At 41.2% G+C, this 22,530-nt stretch overlaps 1 protein-coding gene across 2 annotated transcripts in view; it reads right to left on the bottom strand.

Moving 5' to 3' along the window:
• Window positions 1–20,602, bottom strand: part of CA8 (carbonic anhydrase 8) — a 48,147-nt gene extending 27,545 nt beyond the window's left edge. The window contains exons 1-3 of one of the 2 annotated variants that reach the window (XM_045005563.1): window positions 20,137–20,594; window positions 19,188–19,379; window positions 15,292–15,416 (exon numbers count right to left, since the gene is read on the bottom strand). In XM_045005563.1, coding sequence (XP_044861498.1) covers window positions 15,292–15,416; window positions 19,188–19,379; window positions 20,137–20,344 — 525 coding nt within the window. In that variant the 5' untranslated portion in view covers window positions 20,345–20,594. Of the gene's footprint in view, window positions 1–15,291; window positions 15,417–19,187; window positions 19,380–20,136 lie in introns of both variants that reach the window. The other variant, XR_006576954.1, reaches the window with a different exon arrangement.
• Window positions 20,603–22,530: the final 1,928 nt, after the last annotated feature.

Here is a 22,530-nt window from a genome sequence, read left to right as displayed (position 1 = left end):
AAAGGACATTCCATAGGTTCAGGTTTTCCAGAGGGCATCATGTTGTGGTTCTATCCACAACATGATACAAAAGTAGAGGAGAGTGTATGAAGTAAAGGGAATCTTTACCTGCCCATTTGGAACTGGTATGATGTTCCTTTTATAGCTTCTACAGTGCAAAGGGACCCTAGTGAAAGCTTAGGACAGGTGTTCTCAACTGGGGGTCAGAATGCCTCGGGGGGGGTCACAAGGTTCTTATATGGGGGGATCACAAACTGTCAGCCTCCACCCCAAATCCCACTTTGCCTCTGGTATTTATAATGGTGTTATAAATTAAAAACACTTTTAAATATATCTAAGGGAGGCAGGGGTCACACTCAGAGGCTTGCTATGTGAAAGGGGTCACCAGTACAAAAGTTTGAGAACCACTGGCTTAGGATATGGCCCAGAAATTTATGTGAGATCTGAAAGGCAATAGAAGCTAGTAGAATGGTAATGTGTAATTTCAGCTACCCAAGTACAGAGTAAACAATGTCACATGAGGGCATGACTTGGAAAAACAATTTCTTACTACCATAACCAATAGTTTGTGTGAGCATTTAAAAGGGAGAAACCTGACTTACTGCTGAATTGTTTTAGGAAGCAAGTGTGTTTGAGCCACTACGACTGACCATAATATTCAGTAATTAAGTTCCACATCTTCAGGGGGGGATCATACCAAGGAATACTACCATGGCACTCAATTTCAAAATGGTGATTTTTTTTAAAAAATAGGAAGTTAGTTATTAACAGCCTGATGGGGAAAGTTAGGAAATTAAAATTCATAGAAGCAGTATAGAGGCTGTTGGAGAATATCTTAGTGGCGAGGCAGAAGGCCTGTGTATCCCACAACACAAAAAGGAAGCAAAAAAGTGAACGAGCAAAGCCTGTGTTGTTAAATAGCAAGGTGCAGGTGTTCAGTCAGGCTAAAATATATCATTTAACCATGCAAATTCAGAGTGAAGCTAAGTGATAACTGAACAGAACATCAACTTTGGCCAGAACTTGCCTTCCATCCCTAGTCCCTTCCATGAGTGCAGAAGACTTGATGGGAACTATCTTTCTGTTCCATGTTTGTATAGCACCTAGCGCCATGGGCCATGGGCCAGGACTGGGGCATTAGGTGCTACCACAAGACAAATAAATAATAGTGAAACCAATGTGGCTCTGATTCCAGTGTGGCTATGAGGAATAGGGTACAAGGATCTTGAGCTGACCATCCACATCAATTATATCCAATGGTTCTTCTTTCTCATTCAGTGAATTATAACAGGTTAGAGAGATACCATTTACCCTAGCAGAAGATGTGCTGTTTTCCCCCCAGGTTCTGTAAACATACACAACAGAAAGATGACCAAAAGAGACAACAGGTGGGTACAATGAACAGATGTGAGGAGAGCACAAGGCAACAATGAGATGCTGTTCAGCAAATTTCGTACCCACAGGGTGAGATGTAATTCTGAATCATGGAATAAAAACTAACTAAAAGATTGAAAGCATAGATTAGGAATAAATGGCCTGTTCTATAGCAAGAGGCTGGTAGTGGTATAGCCCAAAACCAGCACTGACTAGTGTTGTTTAATTTATTTACTAGCAACCTCGAAGAAGGGTTGAAAATCTGCTGGCAACACAAAATGAGGTAATGAGTCAATAAAGGGAAGGATTGCACGGCACACACCAAAGGGCCTGAATAAAACTTGATAACTGCGTGGCACACCTACAGTTGAAATTCAATTTATACGAGTGAAAGCGTAAGGAACAGCTGGAACTAGCCATATGCACGGTGATGGGTTCTGAATTAGTTGTACCATTTCAGAAAAAGCTCTAGGTGTCATTGTGGACAATCTAATGTGCTTAAGCAGTCAGAGTAACTAAGCTATTAGGCTTTTGTTAAGGAAAGGATAGAGAATTGAGACATTACATATATATCAGTGGTATGTCCTCGTGCTGAACAGTAAATTCACACATGGCAATCTCATCTGAAATAAGACATACCAGAAATATTGACAGTCCTTTGAAAAACAGAATTAACAGCAGGAAGGGCTTCCATAGGGGGAAAGACTCTAAAGACTAGAACTATTTTTGGCAGGCTGGAAAGAAGAGTAAAAAGAGATACAGAAAAGGATGAGGAATACAGAAAAGGCCAGCCAAGTTCTCCTCTTCACCCCATTTTAGAATACAAGAAGGGATTAGTCTTAGCAGAAATGCTTTATTTTAGGGCTGTCAAGCGATTAAAAAATTTAATCACGATTAATCACACAATTAAAAAAATTAATCGTGTGATTAATCGCACTGTTGAACAATAATAGAATACCATTTATTTAAATATTTTTGGATGTTTTCTACATTTTCAAATATATTGATTTCAATTACAACACAGAATACAAAGTGTGCCGTGCTCACGTTATATTTATTTTTATTACAAATATTTGCACTGTAAAAAAAACAAGAAATAGTATTTTTCAATTCACCTAATACAAGTACTATAGTACAATCTCTTTATCATGAAATTTGAAGTAACAAATTATGTAAAAAAACTGCATTCAAAAATAAAACAATGTAAAATTTTAGAGCCTGCAAGTCCACTCAGTCCTACTTCTTGCTCAGCCAATCACTCAGACAAACAAGTTTGGTTACATTTGCAGGAGATAATGCTGCCCACTTCTCACTTTCAGGTGACATTGTAACCAAGAACAAGTGTTTTCATGGCACTGTTGTAGCTAGCATTGCAAGATATTTTCATGCTAGATGCGCTAAAGATTCATATGCCCCTTCATGCTTCAACCACCATTCCAGGGGACATGCCCCCATGCTGATGACGGGTTCTGCTCGATAACAATCCAAAGCAGTGCAGACCAACACATGTTCATTTTCATTATCTGAGTCAGATGCCACCAACAGAAGGTTGATTTTCTTTTTTGGTGGTTCAGGTTCTGTAGTTGCTACATCGGAGTGTTGCTCTGTTAAGACTTCTGAAAGCATGTTTCACATCTCGTCCCTCTCAGATTTTGGAAGGCACTTCAGCTTCTAAACCTTGGGTTCAGTGCTGTAGCTATCTTTAGAAATCTCACATTGGTACCTTCTTTGCGTTTTGTCAAATCTGCAGTGAAAGTGTTCTTAAAATGAACATGTGCTTAGCGTCATCTGCATGGAAGCATGTTCTTTGAAATGGTGGCCGAAGCATAAAGGGCCATACGAATGTTTAGCATATCTGGCACCTAAACACCTTTCAATGCCAGTTACAAAAGTGCCATGGAAATGCCTGTTCTCACTTTATGGTGACATTGTAAATAAGAAGAGGGCATCATTACCTCCTGTAAATGTAAAATAACTTGTTGGTCTTAGCGGCTGGCTGAACAAGAAGTAGGACTGAGTGGACTTGTAGGCTCTGAAGTTTTACATTGTTTTGTTTTTGAGTGCAGTTATATAACAAAAAAATCTACATTTGTAAGCTGCACTTTAACAACAAAAAGATTGCACTACAGTACTTCGATAAGGTGAATTGAAAAATACTATTTCTTTTGTTTATAATTTTTACAGTGCAAATATTTATAATGAAAAATAATATACACTTTGATTTCAATTACAACACAGAATACAATATATATGAAAATGTAGAAAAAACATCCAAAATATTTAATACATTGGTATTCTATTGTTTAACAGTGCAATTAAAACTGTGATTAATCACGATTCATTTTTTTGAGTTAATCGCATGAGTTAACTGTGATTAATTGACAGCCCTACTTCATTTCCATTGTGCATGAGGTCAGGAAATGGGGAGGCCACACAGGGAGTCTCTGATGGACACAGAGATGAATGCTGAGCAGCCCTCTCAACACTGATGGTAGTGGCAAGATGTGGCCTTGAGCTACCTGCACATAATGCAGTAAGCCACAGCTGCCACTGCAATCCACAGGCCTTAGTATCTCCTGTGGCAAGCTGCAAGGTTCTCCTCTCTATGCCTTGGTTTGCAGGAAGAAGGACCTGATCCCCCACAAAATCATTTAAGCTCCCCACACACAAAACCTTTTTATTCCGGTTTTGAACAGGAGACCAAAATATCACCAAGATAATCAATATGATTAACAGGCAGGGTTCACTGCCACAGAGTACTGTGGGGCCAAACATCTCAATATGATTGGTAGAGGAACTAAGAGAGGGTTGTGCAGTTAGGCCACCAAAGTAACAATACAAGGGTCTCATGTGTCAGCACATGCTGTTCACTAGTTATGGGAGGAATAAATTTCACCCCACAATTGTATAATTAGGGGGTGCATTATAAGTAAATTATTGGGTGTGATCTACAATTTTCCTTTAGTGAAGAGCTTGGGCTATGATAATTCATTCAATTCATTTCATTTGAATGTTCCTGTTTGTGAACAGATCATGATTTTACCAAACATATGTGCTATTTGTGAATAAGTATTTCATTTATTCAACCAGCCTATAGCTGGTTGAATTATATTTTGTGAATAATATTCAAATTTTGGCATTTTTCATCAAATAATTATATGCATTTTCAATGGTACAGCAGCTTCTACCTTAGAAGGACCTAAATGTATTTTTAAACTTAGCTGGGGTGGAGGGGCAGGGAAACTGAGGGTTCCTAAGATGAGCTATGCACCAAATTTGCGCAAATCTCATTTTATTCCTGTTTACAAGGACAAACTCCACTATTTCCAGGTTTTCAACTTTTCACCTTGAGTGTGCAGGAGATACAATGAAAACAAGAATCATCTCAAAATGAAAACTGTTTCCACCATTAATAAATATTCTATATAGTAACAAAAGAAGAAAAAAGCAAATATGTCATTACTTGGCTCCCGATTGTTGGCTTTTGGCACCAAACCCTTCACCAGGAAAGTGAAATGCTGTGTAAGTCAGATTTATAGGCCAGATTCTTTGCTGTGCCAAGTTTCTGCCCAGGTGTAAGATACAGCACCCTTGGAGCTGCTCTAATCTGTGCCAGCTGATAATAGTACTCAAGGTTCTGTACTTCAACTGGAGATAGCTGGAGCACAGTGCACTCCAGCCTTGCCTCCCACTACCTCTAAATTAGGACGACTAGGAAGAAGTGTGTGGGAAAGATGAAGATTTCTGTAAAAGTCTCTCCAGTCTGTTTTTGCTATGTAGATGTCTTTGCTGGTGTGTGTGTGGGTGGGTGGATGTGAGTGGGTGGGTGGTTATATTATTTTTAAGCTTTGAGAGACCAAAACCTGGCAAGAAGACTGGATTAATATAAGTGATTATTAATGCATACAAGTTTACTGCATCTTGTGGAAGAGTCAACTATATTGTGTGCTATCAGAGTCACCAGTTTTCTAAGCTGCGAAGAAAACATCCAGAGGTGTGATTTAAGAGAGTAAATCTGGAAAATGTATTCACATGATCAGCTTCTCAACTGAAATCAGTGGGCCTAAGGTAACTGCCATTAATTTCCAGGGATTTAAAACCAGACTATTCGCCTGAGGAAGGACTAGTCATTTAAACAAGGGCTGCAGGACGGGGGCTCTTAATCTCACTGATTTTATTTTTATACATACGTTTATCTAATTAAGGCAGAATAACACAATGATCACTCCCATCTGATTTATTTCATATTTACAGATAATTTGGTTTGATATTTGCTGTAAGATGACCTGAGGTTCTTCCTAAATGGATGACCATAACAGCAAGAGTAGGTTATTTTCCAAACATAATCTTGACTTCTCTCGAATGAGCGATTATACTTAAATAGTACACGCTTCAAGGAAGCTCAGAACAATTTTCAGCTCAATACTGCCCAAGTTTCCAACAATAATAATCTTCATTGTGTATCTTTAATAGCCTGCTGTTGAATTGCAGTTTTACATGCTGCATTAGTATTGTGTAATGGCTTTTCTCTGAGATGGTCTGTGATTGAGGTACTAGATTGGGACTCAGAAGAATGATCTGTCTATATAGATACTTATTAGAGCTGGTTGAAACTCAGAATTTTAAATCCATGAGGAATTTGGACATTTCAAAATTTCAGTTCATCCTAAATCATAATGAAAAGTCATTTTCCACAAAACTGGGGAAATTTTCATTTCAGAAATATCTAAATGATTTTATGAAAACGTTTCATTTTGACTTTATTATTTTGATTATATTACAGTATGTTATACTGAACTTCATATAGCATAAAAATTGAAACAATAATGTTGAAATGAAGTGCTCTGGCCATATGAAAACTAAAGATTTTGACTTTACCCAAACAAAATATTTAGATAATTATTGGTCAAAAATGTCAATGAAATCAACACATTCCCACAAAACATTTCAATGTAATCAAATCAGCATTTTCCTCATCTACTCAAGGGTGGAGGAGATAATGCTGAATCCTTTAAACAGGTCTCAGAGATTGCATTCCCTTCAACACAGCCAGGGAACTGTGAGACATTTCACCTTCAGTGCTTCCCCTAGGATGGTGCAGTTCCAGGTCAGCCTTTACTACACACTGTGGCTAGACTCATCTAGACACGATAAATCGATCCCCAAACATGCTCCACATCGACTCCAGAACTCCACCAGGGCAAGAGGTGGAAGCAGAGTCGATGGGAGAGCTGCGGCCGTCAATCCCGCACCGTGAGGATGGGAGGTAAGTCGAACTAAGATACGTCAACTTCTGCTACGCTATTTCCCCCCCCCCCGCACCACAGTGTAGACCAGCCCTAAGTGCAACAGCATAGCCCTAAGTGAATACAATAAGATTTGGTCCTAGTGTGTTGGCCTTCTAGGCAAAGATTAGCCCTCAACCACAGACCTCTCCCATGGCTTGCTACTCATTTCCTTCTACCAAACATTCCCTATGTGTCATTTCTTACCCAAAAAGGTATCTATCTTGCTTGCTGATTTATCTGTAGTGGGAACCTTCCATTTCTTAAATGCATAATCCTTTGTACTGGTAATAATGGTGCTTCAGAGGAACTATTGAAGCAGCCAGTAGAAAAGATTCTGAGGTGCGCATGAGACTCAAAAGTATCTGCTGCACAATTGGGCAAAAACAGGAAAATCCCTGGAAAAGGGAGCAGATGGGCAATGAGCAGTTTGGGACTCACCTGCTGGTGACTTTTCCCTTAAATGGTGGTGGCTGAGTAATATCGTGTATGTTTTCCCAGCATCACCCCTGGATTAAATTGCAGTTTTTGCTCACAAAGAAGGCCCCAAACACATTTCACATAAGCATATGAATACCCTTCTTTCAAAGAGCTGGAAGAAGCATTTCTCCCTACATCCAGCTATATCAAAGCCATGCCCACCTGCTAGCATATCGACCATTAGTGCACCCGGTGCGCCTTATGAATCAACACTGCAATACAAAGTTCTTAAATGTATTCTTTGCAAAGTATAAACTATGTGTGACTGAGCAAAGCCATAAGCACTCAGTGCTCATACTGGTGAATTACCTAGAATCAAAGTACAATTTAGGGACTGTGAGTGATCATTTGGATCAAATTATCTGTCAGCAACAAATACAAATCTAATACTGGAAGAACTTAGCAACTGGTAACAAAGCTATTTCAGGAATCATATGCTGCTCATATTACTTTTAAAATGATGATAATGAATGTATTTCATTTTGTCAGTTTCTCTTTGGTCTACTGAGAGGGGGAGAGAGGGTTTCCAGTTTTGCATAACAGCCAAAAATCAAAACACAAACCAGTAAATAAGGGAGAAATCTGAAGGTCGTACTAAGTGAAAAACTTCTGGAAAATACTTTTTTGCAGAGCATCAGCTAGATTCAACCCCCAGTGTAACTCCAGTGATGATTCTGGAGTTGTACCAGGAATCAGTCTGATCCATAAAGTATTATGTAAGGGGTATATATTATGATTATACCTTCATTCTATATAAGAGGTAAAATTATGTATTACTTTTTCATCAGTGATGGTTTGAATCTGGATCCGGTTGCGAATAAAAGAATAGTGTTAGTCATAAAAAACACTACAGTACTTTAAACACTACATTACTAGTCAACAATGATACTAGACCAAACAGTCATTTAGATATTTGAATATTAAGTTAATAGTCTATTAGGGAACTTTCTTTTTTAAAAATACTTCTTAAAAATCATGAGCAGAAAGACCTAAAATTTAAATTTAAAATAGCAGAATTAAGTTTTGTTAACTTAACTGAGCCAATTCCTGCTTGTAAAGAGTGAAATTCACCCCCTTATTTTGAGATTGTCAGTGGATTTTAAGCAATTCATAGGCTTTGTGCTGCCCCTCTGCAAAGGAGTGAATTCCATCCTTTACAAGCAGGAAATCAATGAGATCATTGAGGTGAATGAGATGTAGGTCTGTGTTAAAAATATTCCCATTTGAGTTTATGGTCCAGATCAGGGGTCGGCAGCCTTTCAGAAGTGGTGTGCCGAGTCTTCATTTATTCACTCTAATTTAAGATTTTGCGTGCTAATAATACATTTTAATGTTTTTAGAAGATCTCTCTCTATAAGTCTATAATATATAACTAAACCATTGTTGTGTGTAAAGTAAATAAGGTTTTTAAAATGTTTAAGAAGCTTCATTTAAAATGAAATTAAAATGCAGAGATGCCGCCTTTGGCACGTGTGCCATAGGTTGCCTACCCCTGGCCGAGATCATAGACGCATTAAAGTTAATGGCAAAACTCCCACTCATTTCAGTGGTGCAAGACTGGTGCCTAATCTTGGAAACAAGTGTTGTTAAAATGGGCCTGCTTGCCTTACTCCTCTCCCCAGACTCACTGAGGTCAAAGGGAGTACTTGTGTGAGGTAAAGGGAGTAGGATTTATGTGTGCATGGAAGGGAGTAGAGATTGCCGACCTGGTGTTACAATTACATGTTTTATCAAGCAAATTTACAAATGAAGCAATAAATCATTGAATAAAATAAACAGCACAGAGGCCTCTGAACTACAAATATAGGGTGACCGTATTTCCCTATGCTGAATGTGGGACACCTGGTAAAATTACTCATATTCAGGGGAATTCAATGGCAATCAGAACTATGAAGTACAAACATTCAAATTAACATCAAGATGTCTGAGTCCCTGTCAAAAAGAAATACTGCATAGTTGGATTATTTTTATTTATCTTCTTATCTTTAAGGCTTTAGGGTGGGGGGGCAGGTGAAGAGGGTGCTAAGCCCCTGCCCAGGGGGCTGCTGTGGAGCCCGCAGGTTTGGGGCATGAACAGGCTGGAAATTGCTTTCCCCACACACACTACAGAACTTAGCTGAGGGTTGGAGAGGCTTCCCCATGCCAGAGCTGTGCAGGGGGTTTAGCACATGCAGGGCTCAGCTCCTCCCAGCCAGTGCCCCAGGCCGGAGGGTCTTGGGTTTTTCCAGGGCCCCGGCCCAGCCAGAGGCAGTGGGGGGATGGAATGAGCCTGCCGGCCAGGCTGCTAGTGCACTGAGCACTCCAACCAAGGGCTGGTTCTCTGCACAGCACTGGGAACAAGCCGCACCCCACCAAGGCGGGATATGGAGGAGCAGTGGGGCTGGGGGGATGTGAAAGGGCAAAGCAAGGAGACAACAGCAAGAGGGGGAGCACATAAAGGGCCGATGGGTGGGCAGCAGAGGCCACCGCCTGGCACCTGCACACACTCACCAGCTATCGTGGCGTGCAGCCAGTGCCGGCCAGAAATGAGGTGGAGGGGTGGGGTCTGCTGAGCCAGCATGCAGCAAGGGCTGTGCTGACAGACCAGCCAGCCCCACTACCAGCCTTGCACACCCACCCCCATTGTCGGCCACTGGACCCCCTCCCCAACTCATCACTGGTGGGCAGGCGGCTAGTCATCAGGGATCCGGCCAGTAGCAGGACCTGCCAGTACTGATGAGTTGGGGGAGACAGAAAATGCGGGATAATTTGCCTTTTTTTAAAGAAAAAGTTGGGGCACCTGCAGGAGGGCTTAAATAAGGCTGGTCACCCTATACATATATTCAAAATAAGGGGCACAAGGGCATGTCTACATTGCAATAAAACACCCACAGATGGCCCGTGTCAGTTGACTTGGGCTTGTGGGCTTCAGATGTGGAGCTAGAAAACTGCAGTATAGACATTTGGGCTCAGGCTGGAAATTGGGTTCTGGGACTCTCCCCCCTCAGGGTCCCAGAACCCAGGCTCCAGCATGAGCCCTAACATCTCTATTGCAATTTTATAGCCCTGCAGCCCAAGCCCAAGCCCAAGCCGACTGATATGAGCCATCCGCAGGTGTTTTACTGCAGTGTAGACATGCCAAAGGTGAGCCGAATTTGGTCTAAAATGCTTTAACAAAGCCTAATTCAGACATTTCAAGATTAAGGTAAAGTTCAGTATAAACCTGTGCATTAGAGGCAAGGGATTTTTTCTCACAGAAATGAAAAAGGGCAGATTGGTACAGTCTATATATCTGATTTGAAAGCTGTTCTCATTAAAATAATCCAAAGAACCAAACACTATGTGTTGCTAAACAGATGGTGAAGATGCTTGAGGGAGAGAAATTTAATATCATAATTTTACTCTGAAGCCATTAATTGAGACAAAGTACTATTTTAATACTTAAGATGGCATCATTTCAGATGAGCAAAAGAAAATCTAATTGTTTCATTTAAACTGGGTGAGTTTTATGTATTTATTACAGCATTTTTAGTGATAGTTATTGTCGTGATGAAAAATACTACAGAACAAACGAGTTTGTTTTATATTACATTACGCAAAAGACTATTTTATTTTATTTTATTTTTTACTTTTGTTTGGCTTTGCTGTTCAAAACTCATTTGGACTCCACAGGCAGCTGTGAGGTTTTTTGTTTTTTTTAATTGAAAATTTATGACAGCAAAAGGGAAGGTGTTTCTCTTCCTCTACATCTTGGAAAGGCTTGGAAATGATTTGCAGCTTATTCCTTCCCACTGATAGTTTGCACGAGGTTTGGAAAAAACATACTGCAGCTGGCTAGTAACGTGTGTACAAAACAAGCTAACATCAGCCAATATTTTAAAGGGTTGGATTCTACAGAATTCTCTACTCTGCTCCCAGTCAAGTTGCTAGCATTGAGAGGAACCATTTTTGATCAGTGTCAGTTTTATTTTATAGCAGCTTCCTGTGATTGACTCTAAAAATAAATTGTTCTTTTAGGGTTAAATTGTGCTGTTTGGCCCAGTCCTGAGTAAGTACCAGTGTGTAAGCTACACCGTCCTAGGACAAGTTCAGGGACATACTAGGACATTCAGAGACACGTCTCTGAGGCACAATTCCCTCCATGCTTCTCCCTTGCTTCAGTAGGGTGGTAATTTGCTGTTGGCCTATATCAGCAGTAAATTGCTAACCTCCACCCCTGCACCAGGCAACGAGTAGGAGGAGGAGAATCAAGGTTCCACACATTCACCACTCCTTCCTTCCTATTCCCCACCCACCTTCTGGAGGGGGTGAAGAATAGGTTGCAGCACCCACTTACTCATTCATCTCCACACTCAAGGCTTGGGTAGTTCATGCACAGGTAGAAGAATAGCTCTTACTCCCTTTTCTCCCCTGTTTAGGTGTGTACTCCATGTCACAGTCTAGCCTTTGTATCTTTCAAGGAAATGGAACTAGATACTAATCTTCTCTTGTTGAGCTCTTTATCAAACATATAGCAGCAGCAGCAGCAGCCTGAGAGTGTAAAGTATCCCTGAGTATGCTCAGTAGAGTACTGCATATGATTTCTGAGGAAGGCTGTATGAAATACCTCCTCTCAGTTTTTGGCTGCAAGGCAAGATTGGGCATTGTATTTCTTTCCAGGAACAAAGGGAGGAGGATCGTTAACAACATGTACAGTACATGTTAAAAAAGGTGTTACAATGTTTACATTAGACTGCAGTTTGCTGCTTTGTCTGGCTTATCTTGGTTATTGCAACCACAAGGGTTTCAATTAAAATGATAACATATATATTAAAGTCAACATTTTGATTTCTTCCATTAGGGAAGCTGAAAAAACAAGACTTTACTGAATTTCTTATAATAATAAAAATAACAACAAATTTAGCCTCTGAGTCACATGAACAGCAGTTTTGTTAAAACAACATGGTAAATGATCTCAAGTGTTTGTCCCAGAGGTCACAGTACATTTGCTAATCTATTTAGCCATGAACCTGAATGTCCTAACCCTGAGCAAGATTCCAAGATGTCTAGTTAGAAAATAATAGATTGTTACACTTAGAGATACAGGATATTGCTTAATTCCTATCTAACAGTTATATCAAGGGTAAAGAACCAGAGGAAGGAACTAAGCAGTAATCTTCTTCCAAACGCTGAGAAGTAACATTCCTGTCTAAAGTCAGACTTTACACTGATATTCTGTAGCTGTTCTGTAATAGCTGGCCCAGTTTATTAATGTAAGTGTGTGTAGGATGATTCCTATATCTTAAGAGTCAGAATTCAAAATCAAACTGCTGCTCTGATCAATAAATACAGAGAGCCATATCAGATATATCAGTTGAAATCCAGAGTTACTACATTCGCTTCAATAGAATTACTTGGGATTTTAATGGAATAATAGAGATTACAATCTGGTCCCAGTTTGGTGTGTTGCTAATAGATTTAGTAAAAACCATGCAGTTTTGTTTATCATTTGTTCATACGCTTGGTTTGTGTCCTGAAAGTCTTATCATCCAATGTTCTTTTTTTATCAGTGACAGAAATGTATTTCAGGCTTCTAAGGCAAAAATCAGCAGTTGGGGCAGACATTCTCTTCTAGTGGAAAAGCCTGGCACAGCTATCAAGGGCCTGATTCTCAGGCTTGCTTTTGTGTATACACATTTACACATACACACTACAAGATGAGAACACATACTCCACAGATGGGTATGCAACTGGACAGACACCTATCACTATCTATTAGTGTACACATTAAATTACTGTTACCTACCAACCCACTGAAAATGAGGCCCTAAAATACATACTATGACCACCAGCTCCTGAACAAAAAGATGCCCATATAACAGGCAAGAAAATAGCTTTACTGATCAAAGTGACTGTTCGTGATAAAAGTAATGTGTGGAAATCCCCGGAATGAAGACAGTGATTAGAATCCCATGTTTTGTAAGCTGTGACATAGAACATACTATTGAAGGGACATATATATTTGTCATGAGCATCTGCTTTCACCCTCCTCAATTTTTTACAGTATGATATTTGGACCAAAATTTAGCTGCCCTGTATGCCTAAGACTAGAAAACTCACAGGTAGAAGGGGAATATGGAGCAAAAGTTTTCTACAGAGAGTGTGGTTCCTCCACCATTTCAATCTTCCCAAAAGACATGCAAAGAAGTCAATCTATAGGCTGTCAAAGCAGGATAATGTGGGAATAAAGGACATGGAGTTACGGCCTGTATATCTGTCTATACATGACTTCTAACCCAAGAGTGGTAACTTCCCACAAGAGAAGAGTAATCTACTTAGGGACCTGTAAGGCTGCATGTTTATGCTGCTTTTACAATGTATTTTAAATAAATCAATAAATCTTAACTTTCCACCATTAGACCTATCCTACTGTCACCAGTAAGCAAGCTCCTAGGATCAGAACTTAGCCAAAAATGGCTTTGATGCAAGAGATGAGGTAGAAGCCAGTTTGCTCTTCTATAGACCTATATACACACTTCTGTGCTAACTGTAATGAAATCTTGGGTTTGACATCCCTCACTTTGTCAGGAAGTTTTAGCACAGCTGTCATGCTGCCCTTAAAGGAGGCGCAGCCAGGGGCGGCTCTAGCAATTTCGCCGCCCCAAGCACAGCGGCACGCCACGGGGGGCGCTCTGCCGGTCGCTGGTCCCGCGGCTCCGGTGGACCTCCCGCAGGCTTGCCTGCGGATGCTCCACGGAAGCCGCGGGACCAGCGGACCCTCCACAGGCATACCTGCGGGAGGTCCACCGAAGCCGCCTGCCGCCCTCCCGGCGACCGGCAGAGCGCCCCCCGCAGCATGCCGTCCCAAGCACGCGCTTGGCGTGCTGGGGCCTGGAGCCGCCCCTGGGCGCAGCATGGGTTCCCACTGAGGCTGATCAGATCTGTTGGCTAATCCCTGGACCTTTTTCATGACTTGCCTCTATGCTGACCCTTTTTTACATACCGATTTATTTTTTAAATGGACATTAACTTACTGGGGGCAGGTTTGCTTTATATTGCATCAGTTGCCCACTGTCACAAGGGGCCATTAGAACTGCTTTGGCATGGGGATGCATCTATACAGGGTCCAGTAAAAGGTGGTGTAGAAGCTGTTACTCTGGCCCTACATTACCTGATGAGTCCCCCATGTAGGGGTAACTTTCCTGAAGCCAATTCTGCAGTGAACTGATGCAAAACAGTCACAGCAGAGGCCGAGATCTGACCAATGTTCCTAACCCAGTTATTTAAGCTACGCATTAAACCTGTATCTATTCCACAAGTTCATGTGGATTTTTATATTTATTTTTTTAAATATACGCTGATTTGTATGCTTTTTCTTTTAAAAAATTCTATTCCGGCAGAGTGGGCTCCATGTGTAACCAGTCAGTAACAAATCCCCAAGCACTTGAAGAGGAGAGCATAAATGGATAGGAAATTCCATTTCGAGCTTCTAAGGGATTATGATAAATAGAAAGGCAAAAATAATTTTAAAACCTCAGAAAAAAGGAATGAAAGTCTCCTTATAATACAAAAGATGAAGTGCACAGTAAATGAAAATACTGGAATGATCTTCTGCAGCACAGCTGCAATCATGGAACATAAAGTTGAGTATCTGTGGAACAGCTCAAATTTTAAGATTGCAGAACATTTGTATCCTTCGTTCCAAAGCTGAGCTTCACTCCATGCTATGATTATATAAAAGAATTTCATATATCCTCCAGTTTTCAGATGTCTAAGGCTTTTTGTGAACAATTTATTTATGCTTTTTTAAAACAAGGTTATTATTTAATTATTATTTACCATGAAAAGGCTTCCAGCAGCTATTTCCCCACACCTATAGCTATTAGTCAAGGTGACATAGGAAGTGTTGAAATAGCAGATCTTGTTAGAATGCTAATATTATTAAGACAGAAGTTAATAGTTCTGCAAGTTAACTTTATGGCCAATTAATCATGCAATATGATGAATGCTAGAGGCACATTACTAAAGACTCAAATCTCAATTTACTGGCACTAAAGCACACTTCAGCAGACCTTTTTTTCGTATGAAAAATGCTGAGCTAAAATAAAAGCTGTTTTGAACTACCAAGTTATCAAGCAATGATTTAACATCTTGTGCATAGCACAGGTTTTTTGTAATGTGATGTCATTCTTACCTCCATGGGAAAAGCTTTAAAATTAACAGTGTGTTCAGAGCCACGCTGGTTTTCTCTCCCCCAGTGAAACTGAACATCATGTAGTTCAAATTCATGTCCCCGAGGTAATGGCCCACCAACTAACACTGAAAAAGAACACAAATGAAGACATATTTAGTTTTCCAAGCAAACAAGCTGCTGAGTATATTGTCCACAAACAATTGGGAGATTGTGGCAAACTTCTTTATTACCATCTATCTAAGAGAGAATGGGAGCAAAGCTACCATACCTGCTGCCTTTTCTCCTGTGTTATTACCCATCTGCAGAATCCCAATTCGTTCTCAGTTATATAATGCTATGAAAATGGTATTATCCTGCATTCGGAGTTTTACAAGGTGGAACAGCTAGTCATATTGCAAGATAAAAGCATTGTATGCTTATCACTCCAAAGAGTGAATAGGTTTATAGATTGATAACCAAACAGAAGCTCTGTGTTCTAACCAGGTGATGTGGTTTCCTTCTGGTGTCAAACTGCTTAATTGCCTCGTAGCTGTACAAATGCCTCGCCGGTATCACCTATGTTTGTTGTGCAGAAATTGGTCATGAAACTCTGGCATTCTTGGCTGCCAATGTTTTGTTAGATAATGATATTTTGATAGACAACATCTGCCAGGCTTGTGAGATACAGGTTGTCCTATGTTCCATGAGCTCATAATAAATAATCTTAAGATTCAATATCAACACTATACTATATTTACTTAAAGTAAACCACTAGGAAGATGCTTCACAGTACTCTAGACCGCCAGAATATTCTTACTGCTGTTTCTAAAACCCACAGTTGTGAATGCGGGATAATGCTTTAAAATTAAACAACAAAAAGATCCATCCCCCAGTCATAAAAAATGAAAAGAAGTATAAATTATAACTTGAACATTTGACATTAATCTATCTATTCACAATGGTATATACACATAGATGCACACATCTGAAGCCAAACTTTAGCCCTCACTTCCATCCATACCAGAGTTTGGTCCAGTGAGTCCTGAAGCTGCTTAGGACCAAATATTGCCTTCAGGTACATGCTTAAAACTCTTCACTGAAATCAGTAGGAGTAATGTTCTCATATACAAGGGCAAATTTGGGGCTTAGAGTGCTTACAGGTCTGCTCCAAAGCCTATCAAACTCTAGTCTCTCACTGTCTTCAGTGTGATAAACATTGAGGAAACCAACATTTCCAGAATACAGCAAAATCTGATAATGTGTTATATTAATATTATATCTTTAATAACACTTTTTTTTGTGAAAGGAAATATTATTCCCATTATGTGTGTGACTGGAAGTGCTCTCTACTGTAATATTGTTTTGGATCTACAGGACCATCACCAAACCTATCTCTGAGGCTTAATTCATAACACTCATCTCATGTTAAGAGTATTTATTGTCAGTGCATAGAACATATTCGTGTGCACTTTGCCTCTCTGCAACATGTGAGTCCCTATTGGAAAATGATTCTGAAACTGAAACTCTCAGTCCTTGTAGAGTATACTTGACCTGCATTGTAGTCAAAGAAGTGTTTCTGCTAGTAGAATACCCTCTAAAATATTTCTGAAATATTCAAGAAGGCTCTCAATTATATCTGTTCTCCTCCATTGTAAAGTCAGTCATGCTTTCTCCATCTTATATATCATACATGCACAGTGCCCAAACTGGATGCACCCTGTAAAATGTTTACAAAGTCAAATGAAGAGTCTGAATGTATGTTCTGAATTAAGGATCAAAAGAACCATCATTAATGATAGCTCTATAGATGACAACAATATGTGCACTGTGCAATGATGCAGCTGAAAAATGTATAGTCTGAAATGGAATAACCATTGATTTTAATATATATTTTAGTCATTCCACTTTATATATTTGTAGGCTTTTCTATGGCTACTATGCCATGTATATGGGAACCTCTCATACATTAATTGGCCATATTTTCAAAAGTGCTCAGTGCTCACGAGCTCCCATTTAGAAAATCTGGCTAAATGGATTTGTCTTCACAGCACCCCATGAGGTGGCAAGCTGTGGGAGCTGCAACAAGATCCTGGGTTTGGCCAGTTTAGGGAACTGGACAAGAGGAGTTCTATTGTTGTTAGTCTTTAAGCTTAAGGGAGCTTATTAACTCCTTCCTCCCCCTCCTGGAGGCAGAAGACATATACCTGTAATGAAAGATCTATCCTGATTTTACAGATGGAGAACGGGGGCACAGAGAGATTAAGTGACAGGAACAGACCTAGGAACAGAAGATGGGACTTAACTGAGATTTCCAGCTTATTTCCCACATGTCACCAAAGACAGTAACAGTTGGGCACTATCACTCTGAATTCACGTTGGTGACCTAGAGGTCACTGTACTGCTTTTCAAAGACCTCATGTCCAGACATGTATAACTTTTAACTCTCTGTAAAAATCCCCCCCAAAAGAAGTTCCCAAACTATGGCCCATGTATCACTGGTGGCCCTCAGAACACTTGCTGTGGTGAATTGACTGGTCACATCATGCAAGTTTTCATACTTGTTAAAATACGGTAAACACCGTACTTTCTGAATTATTAACATTAATCCCTAGTGCTATCTTGGCAGACTAAAGCTCATCTCAAAGATGTACATTGCACGCCTGTTTCTCCTTCCACTATACAAATCCGCCACCTATATTATTGGTTTGATGAAAATAAACATCACGGGCCAGATCCTGGGCCCTTGCTCTGACCTCTTTGCACTAACGGAGCAGTGGGGGATTCCCCCAGAACAGGTGAATAACCAGCTGGCATAAAGCTGGCTCTGCACCATCCTTCCCAGACTGCTTTGAGTAGGTGGCTTGTCAGGCATGGCTGAAAAGCCTTGGGCTGTAGCAATCTTGTGCTTCATAACAGCCTCTACAGGGCTGTTACCAGACAGCACAGTTCTGAGACTCCTCTAACTTTATGCAGGGTATGAACTGGCCCCTGTCCACAGGACTGGAAGGTCACTAAGGACTGCCTCTCTCCACCTTCCCTCCTGACTTTTAAGTCCTCCACTGAGCATAGCTAATCCAGATGCAAAGTTCTGATCACAGAATTCCTCACCCAGGATTTCAACTTTCAGTTAAGCTGGAAATGGAGTTTTTATTGCTTTCTAGTTTTGTTTTGGTTTTCTTTGAGGGGGGGGGGCAAATACTGATGCAATACCCTTTACAATTGAAGGCCTATCAACATCCTAAGTATAATTCAAGCATCTTATCCTAAATGAACCATCAAGGTCCACAATTATCCATATAATGCATCATCAAAAGCCATGGAAGTCAATGGAAAACTCTTGTTGATTTCCATAGACTTTGGATCAGGTCCACAGTTTCTGTCAGTCATAAGTATAAAATACAATTTGGGTTATATCTTAGTTATATTCTGGACAATTTCTAAACTTCAAACACTGTTGGCTCAAGTGAATTACCATCATAAGCGGAAATTTTGAACATTGCTGCATGTTGTGAACCAGGCTGGCATCAGCAAACTTTCTTGACATAAGGATTAATTATTAGATTTCTAACAGAAGCAAACTTTCTTGACATAAGGATTAATTATTAGATTTCTAACAGCAGCAAACTTTCTTGACATAAGGATTAATTGTTAGATTTCTAACAGTGTCACAAAAATGAATGTCCAGTTTTGGACCACAACAATCCAGCCACCCACAAAGCTCACTCCTGCTTCCATTAAAGTCCGTGGCAAAACTACTATTGACTAAAATGATGCAGGATCTGGATCATAGCTCATTTATAGAAGTGAATGTTTTTTCTCAGTTCAGTTACTGTGCAGAGAATATTCCTTAAGACAATCTAAACTTTATCATCCATTTTATTGTGTTGGAAAAAAATGTAAACAATGATTAAGCATACCTGATTTTGACTTAAGGACAATTTGAATGGAATGCCCATCATTAATTACTTCGCAGTCACGGCAAACAACATAGTTTGGTGATAAACGCACTTCTAGTAGTGAGGGGTCATATTTGGCTTCTCTTGAATTCAAGTTAATAGGAGACTGGTATTCTCCATTAGCATCAGGAAAGATCAACCCCCATTCGACTCCTAAAAACAAAATGAAAAGCTAGCATGTGGAAATAAAATTACTGTTTTTCATGAAGGACATGCAGCTTTAACCTTTACATACATGCACACATATACAATTGAATAGACCCCTTCACTTAAAGGGACACTGTCAAAAAATGCTGTAAACAAACAAATTCCTTTACCCCTGTTACTAATACCTTGTTAGATAGTTCAACGTGAATGAATTTTTAAAATCCCATTGGCTACTCATAATTTATTATCAGTTTTCCTTTTTTTGCATTTCTCTGAACTTGGACAATGAAATCAGCTAAATTAGTTCTACTTTGTTTTATAGTCGGTTTCACTATCAGGTTCTTAGTGCTGCAGTGTCTGGATTTTAAAGGCAGCAGAGGAATATTTATTTATTTTAAAAATATCTGATTTCTCCTGTTAGGTTTTTGTTTGTTTGTTTGTCTAATGGGGAAAATATTTCTGTTGGTCTTAGGTTGCATAAAGGGGTGTTTGTACCACATATGGATTTGGGGACAAATGAAAGTTGGCAGTGCCCCTTGACACCATGATCTCAGCTTCGATATTACCCTGAAAGTGTAGCTGCTAAAGAGGAACCAGACAAGCCAGCGTTACGACGGTGTGATGATGGTCTGCATGTCACTGTACTTTGCCTTTCCATAGATGAAAGTAAACGTCCCTTTCTCCCCCGCACAATGAAACTTCTCCCTCCTTCAGCCCCAGCCAGCAGCTCGGGGAGCCAGCTGCCTTCCCCCCCTCTCCTTACCTTCCTCGTAGCCCCACTCCAAAGTCTCCTCCTGCTGCGGGAAGGACTCGGGTTTCTCAATGAAGCTCTTGTCAGCCATGAGCAGCGTCTCCACACCTGCTGGGTCCCTCGGAGCGTCCCGGGGTCTCCCTCTCTGAGCGGGGCTGCCTTGCGGAAGCCTGTTCACTTCGGACGGGAGAGGGGGGTTAGTTTGCAGCGCTCTGGGCATGTGTGTGTGTGTGTGTGTGTGTGCTGCGCGTGTCAAGCAGTGGCTGAGGTTTGGTTTGCAGAGCCGCCGGTGTGTGTCTTTCTGTGGCACACACACAGCCGGGGGGGGGGGGGCGGGTTGTGGGACTGTAACACCCTGTGTAACTCTCGGAGGTGATTAGATTAGAATTCTGTCTACTCTATGCGGAGATGTCCCGAGACGGAGCTGTGAGGACAATAGTGGAGAGAAAATCAAGGGGGGTGGGGGGGGGGAGAGAGAGAGACTGTAGCCTGAGTAGACCGACAGGTAGATACTACACAGACATACAGGTGCTGCTGTAAACGGAGTGGGATGATACAGTTGATCTGTCCCTGTGTCCGTCTGTCTGGCGATGCTGCAAGCAGGATTATACTGCAGGTAGATTTAGTTAATACAGAAACTCCAGTGAGTGTGTGTTGGGACTGTACTGAAGTCTTCCCATTGGCAGCAGCTCATAGGCAGATATGAGATCAGAAGTGAACTCTTGCAAGAAGCTATGGGCTTAAATCCCAGCAAGGGCTGTTTAGGTTGGACATTAGGAAAACTTCCTAACTGTCAGGGCAGATAAGCGCTGGAATAAATTGCCTAGGGAAGCTGTGACTCTCTTTCACTGGAGGTTTTTAAGAACACATTAGAACACCTGTCAGGAATGGTCTAGTTATTATGTAGTCCTGCCTTGCGTGCAGGGGACTGGACTAGATGACTACTTGAGGCCCTTCCCAATCCTACATTTCTCTGAGTCTTACCTGACTCTGATCACAGGTCTGATCTTCTCCCTGTAGCCCCCACCTCTGTCCCCCCTCGGCATCTCTGTTTCCTTCTCACTCTTTCTTCCCCCTCATACCTGTAAATATCCTCACAATCTCAACTGTCCCTAACCAGAGCTGGATTAAGGCAGCTGAGGATCCTAGACACACCCACTGAGAGAACCCCAGAGGTGGCCCCACTCCATCCCACATGATTCTGCCCCTATTTAGACTCTAAACTCCTTGGGACAAGGTCTTTTTGTTCTGTTTTTTTTCTAGCACCTAGAACAATAGGGTCCTGCTCCCTGACTGGGTCCTGCTCCTAGCTGCTATGATAATAAAAACAATAAATAATCGTAATACTTGTGTTGGTGATTAAAGGGGTCTTCAAATAGACTGATGGGGCCCACTGCCTGTTCATAAACCCCAGCTATTGCTGCTTTTCAGGGATGCTGGGGCCTCCTTGTTCCCTAGTCCAGTGTTCCTCATACTTGAGTAGGCTGGGTGCACCCAGGAAGAGGGAGGCCTCAGCCCTTCCCACTCCAGCAGAGTGCTCACTATTGGGCAGCATGCAGTTTGAGGGAGGTCACTCCACACACAAACAGGACCCCCCCAATCCAGGTGTGGCAGGCAGCCTCCTCGCAGGGCAAAGCACCAAGAGCACCTGTGGAGGTGACAGCCCTCAGCTCTGGTGGGGGGGGAAGTGAACCAGTCTCATCACAGGGCTCCCTGCTTCAGAGGGTATAAAGATGAAAAGTGATCCAGGCCATTGCACAAGCTGCACCAGTGGCAATTGGGTAGGAGGGAGCCCAACAGTGGCAGTCAGCGCTCCCATCTCCATCCAGAGAGGGCAGAAGCAGTTAGGAAGTCCCCCCAGCCACCTGCAGACAAGTAGCTGTGGCAGCTGGAAGCCCCCACTCCCCATACACACACTCCATCTTCAGCCACTCAAAGGACGCAGTGGCTCCTAACCACGTGGTAATGTCACTGATGTCATCATATTCCTCCTGGAGCCATTTGTGCCTCTTGGTGAACCTTGGCCTTCCCTAGCTCACCTGTAATGCCTATGATTACTGGGCAGGACAGTAACAAGAGTAAAAGTTAATGTCAGTCTTGGATTGTTATTGCAGGAGAGGAAGGAATGGGTTGGAAAAGAGGTCCCGAAATACAACGATAAATCAAGAGCTAACGAGTATCTCATTTGTGAAATATATGCAAATACACCAGGTAGAAAGGGATGGGGCAAATTAAGAAGAGCACACTCAGGTCTGCTTCCCGTTCGTGGCCAGGAACACAAATGCAGGTTTCTTTCTGCCAGACCTTTATTATTTATTCTTCTGAACTCCTCAAGGAAATGAAACTGCATAATAAGCTATGTTCAAGGGCAGCAGCTTGTAGGATCCTTTCTAAACCAAGATGTTA

This window comes from Mauremys mutica, chromosome 2 (assembly GCF_020497125.1).
Source record: "Mauremys mutica isolate MM-2020 ecotype Southern chromosome 2, ASM2049712v1, whole genome shotgun sequence".
Taxonomy (NCBI): Eukaryota; Metazoa; Chordata; order Testudines; family Geoemydidae; genus Mauremys; species Mauremys mutica.
The sequence above is the reverse complement of the archived record's forward strand: the minus strand, read 5'-3'. Positions and strand labels throughout refer to the sequence as shown.